General features: G+C 38.8%; 1 protein-coding gene across 2 annotated transcripts; it reads left to right on the forward strand.

Annotated features, from left to right (window-relative positions):
• Positions 1-8994: 8994 nt before the first annotated feature.
• On the forward strand, positions 8995-11146 carry LOC124176814 (transmembrane protein 256-like). Of its 2 annotated transcripts, XM_046558541.1 has the most exons (5): positions 8995-9198; positions 9275-9392; positions 9768-9927; positions 10749-10867; positions 10945-11146. In XM_046558541.1, the coding sequence occupies exons 2-5, from the start codon at positions 9303-9305 to the stop codon at positions 11086-11088; spliced, it is 513 nt and encodes a 170-aa protein (XP_046414497.1). In that variant the 5' UTR covers positions 8995-9198; positions 9275-9302; the 3' UTR covers positions 11089-11146. The 2 variants fall into 2 exon arrangements, with proteins under 2 accessions (XP_046414497.1, XP_046414496.1); XM_046558540.1 differs by having other exon boundaries at positions 8996-9392.
• Positions 11147-12199: the final 1053 nt, after the last annotated feature.

Genomic DNA, 12199 nt, shown 5'->3' on the forward strand with positions numbered 1-12199 from the left:
AGAGCGTGGGATCAACAGGAGAGAAATTACGAAGGAAAAAGCATCAGCTGAAATATGTCTAAAACACAGGTCTCGTTTTTTGGCTGTAACTTTTGATCCGTTTATCGCAGCGTATTGGGACTGCCCCCAATCGATTACTCTCGCAAAATGACGTCGGAGTAGTGCATGGAAAAAGTCATTCCGGCGCTTTTCAAAATTATGAAAATTTTTGCCAAAAATGCAAAGGGGTTAGCCTTACATTTTCTTCATTTTTGGAGCCGGAAATTTGTGGTCTCAGATTCGATGTAAATGACCCTCCCCCGACTAATTGGACCCCTAGGAACTCAGAAAACGCAGCAAAAAGAGCGTGGGATCAACAGGAGAGAAATTACGAAGGAAAAAGCACCAGCTGAAATATGTCGAAAACACAGGTCTCGTTTTTCGGCTGTAACTCTTGATCCGTTCTTCGCAGCGTATTGGGACTGCGCCCAATCGATTTCTCTCGCAAAATGACGTCGGAATAGAGCATGGAAGAATTCATTCCAGTGCTTTTCAAAATTATGAAAATTTTTGCCAAAAATGCAAAGGGGTTAGCCTTACATTTTCTTCATTTTTGGAGCCGGAAATTTGTGGTCTCAGATTCGATGTAAATGACCCTCCCCCGACTAATTGGACCCCTAGGAACTCAGAAAACGCGGCGAAAAAAGCATGGGATCAACAGGAGAGAAATTACGAAGGAAAAAGCACCAGCTGAAATATGTCGAAAACACAGGTCTCGTTTTTCGGCTGTAACTCTTGATCCGTTTATCGCAGCGTATTGGGACTGCGCCCAATCGATTTCTCTCGCAAAATGACGTCGGAATAGAGCATGGAAGAATTCATTCCGGTGCTTTTCAAAATTATGAAAATTTTTGCCAAAAATGCAAAGGGGTTAGCCTTACATTTTCTTCATTTTTGGAGCCGAAAATTTGTGGTCTCAGATTCGATGTAAATGACCCTCCCCCGACTAATTGGACCCTTAGGAACTCTGAAAACGCAGCAAAAAGAGCGTGGGATCAACAGGAGAGAAATTACGAAGGAAAAAGCACCAGCTGAAATATGTCGAAAACACAGGTCTCGTTTTTCGGCTGTAACTTTTGATCCGTTTATCGCAGCGTATTGGGACTGCGCCCAATCGATTTCTCTCGCAAAATGACGTCGGAATAGAGCATGGAAGAATTCATTCCGGTGCTTTTCAGAATTATGAAAATTTTTGCCAAAAATGCAAAGGGGTTAGCCTTACATTTTCTTCATTTTTGGAGCCGAAAATTTGTGGTCTCAGATTCGATTTAAATGACCCTCCCCCGACTAATTGGACCCCTAGGAACTCAGAAAACGCAGCAAAAAGAGCGTGGGATCAACAGGAGAGAAATTACGAAGGAAAAAGCATCAGCTGAAATATGTCTAAAACACAGGTCTCGTTTTTTGGCTGTAACTTTTGATCCGTTTATCGCAGCGTATTGGGACTGCGCCCAATCGATTACTCTCGCAAAATGACGTCGGAGTAGTGCATGGAAAAAGTCATTCCGGCGCTTTTCAAAATTATGAAAATTTTTGCCAAAAATGCAAAGGGGTTAGCCTTACATTTTCTTCATTTTTGGAGCCGGAAATTTGTGGTCTCAGATTCGATGTAAATGACCCTCCCCCGACTAATTGGACCCCTAGGAACTCAGAAAACGCAGCAAAAAGAGCGTGGGATCAACAGGAGAGAAATTACGAAGGAAAAAGCACCAGCTGAAATATGTCGAAAACACAGGTCTCGTTTTTCGGCTGTAACTCTTGATCCGTTCTTCGCAGCGTATTGGGACTGCGCCCAATCGATTTCTCTCGCAAAATGACGTCGGAATAGAGCATGGAAGAATTCATTCCAGTGCTTTTCAAAATTATGAAAATTTTTGCCAAAAATGCAAAGGGGTTAGCCTTACATTTTCTTCATTTTTGGAGCCGGAAATTTGTGGTCTCAGATTCGATGTAAATGACCCTCCCCCGACTAATTGGACCCCTAGGAACTCAGAAAACGCAGCGAAAAAAGCATGGGATCAACAGGAGAGAAATTACGAAGGAAAAAGCACCAGCTGAAATATGTCGAAAACACAGGTCTCGTTTTTCGGCTGTAACTCTTGATCCGTTTATCGCAGCGTATTGGGACTGCGCCCAATCGATTTCTCTCGCAAAATGACGTCGGAATAGTGCATGGAAGAATTCATTCCGGCACTTCTCAAAATTACGAAAATTTCTGCCAAAAATGCAAAGGGGTTAGCCTTACATTTTCTTCATTTTTGGAGCCGAAAATTTGTGGTCTCAGATTCGATGTAAATGACCCTCCCCCGACTAATTGGACCCCTAGGAACTCAGAAAACGCAGCAAAAAGAGCGTGGGATCAACAGGAGAGAAATTACGAAGGAAAAAGCACCAGCTGAAATATGTCGAAAACACAGGTCTCGTTTTTCGGCTGTAACTCTTGATCCGTTCTTCGCAGCGTATTGGGACTGCGCCCAATCGATTTCTCTCGCAAAATGACGTCGGAATAGAGCATGGAAGAATTCATTCCGGTGCTTTTCAGAATTATGAAAATTTTTGCCAAAAATGCAAAGGGGTTAGCCTTACATTTTCTTCATTTTTGGAGCCGGAAATTTGTGGTCTCAGATTCGATGTAAATGACCCTCCCCCGACTAATTGGACCCCTAGGAACTCAGAAAACGCAGCGAAAAAAGCATGGGATCAACAGGAGAGAAATTACGAAGGAAAAAGCACCAGCTGAAATATGTCGAAAACACAGGTCTCGTTTTTCGGCTGTAACTCTTGATCCGTTTATCGCAGCGTATTGGGACTGCGCCCAATCGATTTCTCTCGCAAAATGACGTCGGAATAGTGCATGGAAGAATTCATTCCGGCACTTCTCAAAATTACGAAAATTTCTGCCAAAAATGCAAAGGGGTTAGCCTTACATTTTCTTCATTTTTGGAGCCGAAAATTTGTGGTCTCAGATTCGATGTAAATGACCCTCCCCCGACTAATTGGACCCTTAGGAACTCTGAAAACGCAGCAAAAAGAGCGTGGGATCAACAGGAGAGAAATTACGAAGGAAAAAGCACCAGCTGAAATATGTCGAAAACACAGGTCTCGTTTTTCGGCTGTAACTTTTGATCCGTTTATCGCAGCGTATTGGGACTGCGCCCAATCGATTTCTCTCGCAAAATGACGTCGGAATAGAGCATGGAAGAATTCATTCCGGTGCTTTTCAGAATTATGAAAATTTTTGCCAAAAATGCAAAGGGGTTAGCCTTACATTTTCTTCATTTTTGGAGCCGAAAATTTGTGGTCTCAGATTCGATGTAAATGACCCTCCCCCGACTAATTGGACCCCTAGGAACTCAGAAAACGCAGCAAAAAGAGCGTGGGATCAACAGGAGAGAAATTACGAAGGAAAAAGCATCAGCTGAAATATGTCTAAAACACAGGTCTCGTTTTTTGGCTGTAACTTTTGATCCGTTTATCGCAGCGTATTGGGACTGCGCCCAATCGATTACTCTCGCAAAATGACGTCGGAGTAGTGCATGGAAAAAGTCATTCCGGCGCTTTTCAAAATTATGAAAATTTTTGCCAAAAATGCAAAGGGTCAACAGGAGAGAAATTACGAAGGAAAAAGCACCAGCTGAAATATGTCGAAAACACAGGTCTCGTTTTTCGGCTGTAACTCTTGATCCGTTCTTCGCAGCGTATTGGGACTGCGCCCAATCGATTTCTCTCGCAAAATGACGTCGGAATAGAGCATGGAAGAATTCATTCCGGTGCTTTTCAGAATTATGAAAATTTTTGCCAAAAATGCAAAGGGGTTAGCCTTACATTTTCTTCATTTTTGGAGCCGGAAATTTGTGGTCTCAGATTCGATGTAAATGACCCTCCCCCGACTAATTGGACCCCTAGGAACTCAGAAAACGCAGCAAAAAGAGCGTGGGATCAACAGGAGAGAAATTACGAAGGAAAAAGCACCAGCTGAAATATGTCGAAAACACAGGTCTCGTTTTTCGGCTGTAACTCTTGATCCGTTCTTCGCAGCGTATTGGGACTGCGCCCAATCGATTTCTCTCGCAAAATGACGTCAGAATAGAGCATGGAAGAATTCATTCCAGTGCTTTTCAAAATTATGAAAATTTTTGCCAAAAATGCAAAGGGGTTAGCCTTACATTTTCTTCATTTTTGGAGCCGGAAATTTGTGGTCTCAGATTCGATGTAAATGACCCTCCCCCGACTAATTGGACCCCTAGGAACTCAGAAAACGCAGCAAAAAGAGCGTGGGATCAACAGGAGAGAAATTACGAAGGAAAAAGCACCAGCTGAAATATGTCGAAAACACAGGTCTCGTTTTTCGGCTGTAACTCTTGATCCGTTCTTCGCAGCGTATTGGGACTGCGCCCAATCGATTTCTCTCGCAAAATGACGTCGGAATAGAGCATGGAAGAATTCATTCCAGTGCTTTTCAAAATTATGAAAATTTTTGCCAAAAATGCAAAGGGGTTAGCCTTACATTTTCTTCATTTTTGGAGCCGGAAATTTGTGGTCTCAGATTCGATGTAAATGACCCTCCCCCGACTAATTGGACCCCTAGGAACTCAGAAAACGCAGCGAAAAAAGCATGGGATCAACAGGAGAGAAATTACGAAGGAAAAAGCACCAGCTGAAATATGTCGAAAACACAGGTCTCGTTTTTCGGCTGTAACTCTTGATCCGTTTATCGCAGCGTATTGGGACTGCGCCCAATCGATTTCTCTCGCAAAATGACGTCGGAATAGTGCATGGAAGAATTCATTCCGGCACTTCTCAAAATTACGAAAATTTCTGCCAAAAATGCAAAGGGGTTAGCCTTACATTTTCTTCATTTTTGGAGCCGAAAATTTGTGGTCTCAGATTCGATGTAAATGACCCTCCCCCGACTAATTGGACCCCTAGGAACTCAGAAAACGCAGCAAAAAGAGCGTGGGATCAACAGGAGAGAAATTACGAAGGAAAAAGCACCAGCTGAAATATGTCGAAAACACAGGTCTCGTTTTTCGGCTGTAACTTTTGATCCGTTTATCGCAGCGTATTGGGACTGCGCCCAATCGATTTCTCTCGCAAAATGACGTCGGAATAGAGCATGGAAGAATTCATTCCGGTGCTTTTCAGAATTATGAAAATTTTTGCCAAAAATGCAAAGGGGTAAGCCTTACATTTTCTTCATTTTTGGAGCCGAAAATTTGTGGTCTCAGATTCGATTCAAATGACCCTCCCCTGACTAATTGGACCCGTAGGAACTCAGAAAACGCAGCAAAAAGAGCGTGGGATCAACAGGAGAGAAATTACGAAGGAAAAAGCACCAGCTGAAACATGTCGAAAACACAGGATCTCGTTTTTCGGCTGTAACTTTTGATCCGTTTATCGCAGCGTATTGGGACTGCGCCCAATCGATTTCTCTCGCAAAATGACGTCGGAATAGAGCATGGAAGAATTCATTCCGGCACTTCTCAAAATTACGAAAATTTCTGCCAAAAATGCAAAGGGGTTAGCCTTACATTTTCTTCATTTTTGGAGCCGGAAATTTGTGGTCTCAGATTCGATGTAAATGACCCTCCCCCGACTAATTGGACCCCTAGGAACTCAGAAAACGCAGCGAAAAAAGCATGGGATCAACAGGAGAGAAATTACGAAGGAAAAAGCACCAGCTGAAATATGTCGAAAACACAGGTCTCGTTTTTCGGCTGTAACTCTTGATCCGTTTATCGCAGCGTATTGGGACTGCGCCCAATCGATTTCTCTCGCAAAATGACGTCGGAATAGAGCATGGAAGAATTCATTCCGGTGCTTTTCAAAATTATGAAAATTTTTGCCAAAAATGCAAAGGGGTTAGCCTTACATTTTCTTCATTTTTGGAGCCGAAAATTTGTGGTCTCAGATTCGATTTAAATGACCCTTCCCCGACTAATTGGACCCCTAGGAACTCTGAAAACGCAGCAAAAAGAGCGTGGGATCAACAGGAGAGAAATTACGAAGGAAAAAGCACCAGCTGAAATATGTCGAAAACACAGGTCTCGTTTTTCGGCTGTAACTCTTGATCCGTTTATCGCAGCGTATTGGGACTGCACGCAATCGATATCTCTCGCAAGATTACGTCGGGATAGTGCATGAAAGAATTTATTCTGGCACTTTTCAAAATCGCGAAAATTTTCACCAAAAATGCCTTACTTTTTTCTTCATTTTTTGACCGAACGATATTAGTCTCAGATTCGATTAGTATGATCGTTACACTAATTGGACTCACAGGAATTCAAAAATAGCACAAAAAATAGCGTAAGGTCAGCAGCAGGGGAACTACTAACGGAATCTTCTATTCTTTGTAGGCTACTCTTGGTGCGTTTCTCGCAGCGTATTGGAACTGTGTCGAATCGACTTCTCTCAGTTGAGTACGGCTATGTACCGTATGAATAGATTGATTTCAGCATTGTCTAAAATTCACAAACAACGGATAGAAAAAAACTGACGAGGTCTACCGTCCTTTTTTTTCGAGCGGATAATTTTTCGTCATAGAATCAATTCGAACGACCCCTTTCCAGACTTTTTGGAACTCTAGTCTTACAAAAAGGTATTTGGAGCGTCGTGGGACCAATTCCTGAGAAGATACGAAAAAATGACGAAGAAATTCCAGTGGGTGTTATTCAATTTATTTATTGTTACGTATAATAGTAATACAACATTACACATCTCGAATCCTGCAGAGGTGCATTGTAGCTTTTAGCATTGTAGGTACTCAGACTGGACCTCAAACTACGCTTACAAACAACATTAATAACTATTTTATACAACATTGTTCATATTTTGCTCAATGCAATATATATCGCAGTATCTATTCTATATAGAAATAACGTACTGATTATATCAATGAGAATATTATTATAGTAATTATTGGTATAAAATCATTAGTATAATGCACTAGTATAACATAATAGATTTATAGTATTTGGAAACTTGGTAAAGTAGTATACACTGACACCTGAACACTTGTACTACATTGAATAAACTGGAACTGGAACTTTGTCCCTACGAGTTTCTGATTTTTCTTTCCCACCTCGTTAAAAAGCCAGTGCAAATTTGATGTTTTTCAGCCGTAAGTTTTGATTCGTTGCAAAATTATGTTGATACTGATTGTGAATAAATCAATATCAGCAAATCCCAAAATCAGCCAAAAATTTGCGACTCTCGGAGTTTGGAACCTTTTCGTCGTAAAATCGTTTTGCAGGACTTTTTTTAAATCAGATAATTCTAACCCTCAAAAATGCCGAAAACACATTCAATAAAGCGTATATAGGACCAACAGCAGATGAATTACGAACAAAATCTTACGTTTTCGGCTGTACTTTTAATACTTCGCTCGCAGCGTATTCCACAAAACTTTTCTATAAGCTCTATGAGTAGCTGTTAGAGATATAAGAAAAAAAATCTAATTCATTCTCATTATTCTAGAATCGTCATACATGTAATTCAGTGAAATGACTAAAGTGTTAATATCTTTTTTATTTTTGTTTACTAGGGGCTGCGCCCCTGCGCGCTTCGCGCGCCAATCCCACCTCGGCGCTCGAGTCGCTCGCCGCCGAGGTCTCGGCGGTACGCGCCTCACTATTTCCTTATACAGTGTCTGTTAGACAGGTGAATTTATTTGTGCTGATTTGATGACAAGTCTGCAACTGTTGATCGGTTGTTTCCGATCAACCCGACATTGCTATTGGCTCCCTATGCAGGTCTGCTCAGATTGTTTTCGTAAACGAATCCACTCACATGTACAAAACACCCGATGCCATGCGTCCCCAATTGCATTTGGCGACTTATATTGCTATTGGGAAATCATCCACTCAGATACGCTACCTGACGGATCAAATATAAATTACTCTATGCAGGTCAAGCTTAAACTGCTGATACCAAATATAATATGTGAGAAATGTAGTTTAAAAGTGTTAAACTTTTTTTTAAATATTAAGTAATCAATTAGTATCTATAAGCTTAGTTATTACTTAAAAACATCTTAAATTTCAATATTTGATCAAAAAATTTAATCATGGAGTTTCCACCACGAGAAAATAAAAATAAAACTTTCTGCTGCGTGTATGGGTGTAATAGCAAGTCTAGTAAGAACAATACAGTTCGATTTTACACTTTTCCTTCGGCAAATTCTAGTTTTGTAGTAATCAAAAATAAATTTGGTGAAGATGAAGTAATTGATCGTCGATTAGCTTGGATAAAAGCATTGAAAATTGGGAATGAGGTGACACAGTCAAAAAAAGTGTTTTCATTACATTTCACCAAAAATGACTTGCTGTCAAAGGGAGTTTTGTTTGCTAGATGCTTTTTGTTTTGTTTTCGGCATCTCACCCCACCGCCAACTTCATGCATATACTATTGTTATTATAATCTTTTTTTATACTATTGTTATTATAATCTTTTTTACCTGTTCATTTGTTCATAACTTTTTTATTAGATAGAGCGATTGTTCAGAAGAAAGGCCCTGGACACACCGCAATGTTTTTAGTGTAGACCATGTGGTAATAAACGTATGAAAAGGCATGATAATTATGCACGAGTGCACGATTCTGCAATAATGAGAATGAGTTGGATTATTTTCTCACCTCAAAAAACTGCTAACGTTTAAATTGATTTCGGTTTTGCTGCTTCATTATCTCCATTTATTCAAATTTCGAATTAACAATCCTAGATTTTTCAATTCTTAGGATAAAAACGCAACAGTACCACTGACTCAATCACATAGTTTTGACATGCGATATTTTACTGTTGCGTCAGTGCTCATTTTCATGAGAGTCGTTTTGCCGCCGACAGCTTGGCACTGTTGCCATTGCGCCAATTTGACGCCTGTGGAAATCTATGCTAAGGGGCGTGTTCGGAAATTGACTGAAAATACTGTCAGTACTGAAAATCTACAGTATACGTCACATTGACTATACCATTGTACTGACAGTACTTTCAGTCAATTTCCGAACACGCCCCCTAAGGTAGTGCTTTCCTGCTCTAACTTTTTTTGGCATTTTCTATTGGTCAAAAACTCAGCAGTAAAATACTGCGACATTTTTTGCTGCCCGTGAAAATCCAGCCTACATTGGCGGAGTGGACTTTGCAGAAAAAGTATCAAACGTGCGCGTGAATGAGCAATGATCTCAAACGAATTGAAATGAATTTGAGCACCGCATTTAAACTAATCGGTACGAAGTCTTAGGTTAGGTTAGGATAGGTTGAATCGAAAAATGGGAATTCAAGAAGCGTTGAATTACGCGTTGTATACTAATCCCCTCAGTTCTAACGCATTTGACATCGCCAAGAGCACAATCACCGGCGTAAGTGTTAATCGATATACCAGCGCACTGGATGACATCGCATTATTTATTTTCATATTATTTCTTCGTATTTTTCCACTTAGAACAGACATAAGTAAAAGTCATGCCCTGTATATTTACATTTTATCAATTAATAATTATCTGTATATACCTAGTATACTTAATTAAGTGAATAAATAAATTCACAGATCGTTCAGTTTTCAGAATTTTTTTTTGCAACTTTGTCGCATATTTTCAATTCCAGAATGTTCATCATAGTAATCCATAGTGCTGGTAGTTCTTTGTCTTCCATAAATTTTCATCCTTTAGTACTAAAACAAGGTTGATCACAGTGAAAATCAATTTGATTGCTATTTTGTTTTTTTGCAATTTCAGTTAGTGAGTTACGTAGGATTAACTCCACAGACAGATATTAAAATGGTTGTACCATCTCCTGTGCCCTTATGGAAGCTTGCAGCCGCTACCGGACCGTACGTGAGACTTGCAGCATTCAGCGGAGCATTAGCAGTAGTCCTTGGTGCATACGGATCTCACCGTAAGTTGAAACATGTCGATTTGATCTTTCTTTCAATATGAATGGTCCTTGCCATCTGAATCAAAAGATAGAAATCGAAAAAAAAAACTGGGGAAAAAATCTCAGCAACGATATTTGTGCTAATGACTGAACACAAATGAACAATATAAATATAAATATAAATGAATGAATGAAATGATATTCATACTGCGATTAGGAGTAATTCTGAGCAGATTCGAATAACACAAGTTAAGATATTAACAATTTGAGAAAAGGTATTATAATTAGAACATTTGAAATAATTAAACTCTGGTGTTGTTTTGTCCGCTTCTAATGTTTATTGGGTTATTTTGCTAAGCACAGGGATTGCAAGAGATAGAGTAAAAAAAATTTTACACTTACTTATCTCTAGACTGTATACAAATGGATTTGTGCGAGTTTCATCCAAAAGATGTTTGTGAATATTACATTTGCGCATTATAAACATTTTATATGGTAAGTTTTCTTGATTTTTGTTCTAAATATTTGTGGAGATTTGGACAGTGAGCAAAATGCGCCCAAAAACAGTAAAATTGGCTGACAAATAGCAGAGTATAATCATTTTGATCCTTTTAATTATAAAAATAAAAATCAAAAAAAATCTGCATAAAAAAGATGCAATTATATATATAAATTATGGTAACTCGTACGCTTCAAATTTGCACAGAATCATTTCCATGCAATGGGCTCATTGTTTTTAGGTACCTTGAATTGTTTTTAACACTTGTCTCACCTCCACTTCTAATCAAAATGTACACGACACTTTGTAGAAATAATACTATTAACAGTATGAATTAATTCAGGACAATATCCCAAAGAGACTGCTAGAGATAGTATGAGGATTTTTGAAACGGCCAATAGATACCACTTTATTCACACTTTGGCCTTGCTTGGCCTGCCGCTTTGCAGGGCGTCAAATGTGGTAAGAACCTTTGCTAGCTTCTGTGCAGAATTTAGACGCATGAAGTATACAGGTTTTGATAAGGTTGCAAGTTTCAGGCTGGTGTCTTCATGGTTTCTGGTATTCTGATGTTCTGCGGTCCATGCTACTACTTTGCATTTACCTCCGACAAACGATTTAGCAAAGTGACACCGTTCGGAGGCACTTGCTTCATCCTCGGCTGGCTAGCAATGCTCTATTGAATACTTCGGCAAATGAAGATATACGATAAGCCGGTACATTATCCCACATTTGACTGTAACTTATGGTAATAATGTTTCAAGTTTTAGTTCAGTGACTGTTGATCAACTGCTGCTGCTGTGTTTTTTTCCTATTGACCAAACTGCAATAAACATTTATTTGTGCAATAATTACTGTCGCCAAACGTTCATTCGTTAATCCCTCTGTTAGTCAAAAATTTCCTGAAAAACTGAAGTTTAAATAAACGTGTAAGATAAATTTCACTGGCATTTTAGAAATCACCCTGAGAAATATCAAATCAGACAATTTCCCGAAGCTTTGTTTTCTTTAATTTCAGAAATATTCTACGGGTTTTAATAAAAAATTTTATAGCTGCTGAAATAATAATGAAACAAAAAATGTTGTTGAGTTGACATTGAGCCGAAATTTTTTCTATTCAAGCGTGACTTCTGTAATTGTAGTAAATTAAGATTGAAATGTACATATAATATATGATTCTGGAAATCATTCTCTTTTCTTCACGTCCTTTTTTCCTTCATATCCAATCCATAATAAGTGCACGATATCCTTTTTATTAACGTGAATCACAGTAATACATCGACGCAGCGGAATACGGTCTGATGATGTTGGCGATATACTCCTTACGCAACTAAGTAATATAATCAGACTATCTTAACTTACAGTAATTAAAAAAATCGAAGGAAAATAATAATAATAATCATCGAATAATATTAATTAACAATATATATGAATTAAAATTAAATATAATAACGTATAAATATCGAATATTTATATACATACGTATGCATATAAAATATAACACAGATGTGAATATAGTACGTACATACATATGTCTATAACCATACATGTATGTTCATGTTTATTGGGTTGCATAACTCCTAATTTGGTCGGCATTCTTTGCCTCGAGATAATCAGCAACATAATCAAACACAAGAGATCGATAAGAAAAGAATACACACACACACACACGCTTGCACAGATTTAAAATTTTAATTATTAGATATTACTCCATTACTCTATATATATGTATACAAAATATATATATGCGTGTATATATATATATAAGTATAATTGCGCCTGACGTGATACCAA

Source organism: Neodiprion fabricii, chromosome 2 (assembly GCF_021155785.1).
Source record: "Neodiprion fabricii isolate iyNeoFabr1 chromosome 2, iyNeoFabr1.1, whole genome shotgun sequence".
Lineage (NCBI taxonomy): Eukaryota > Metazoa > Arthropoda > Insecta > Hymenoptera > Diprionidae > Neodiprion > Neodiprion fabricii.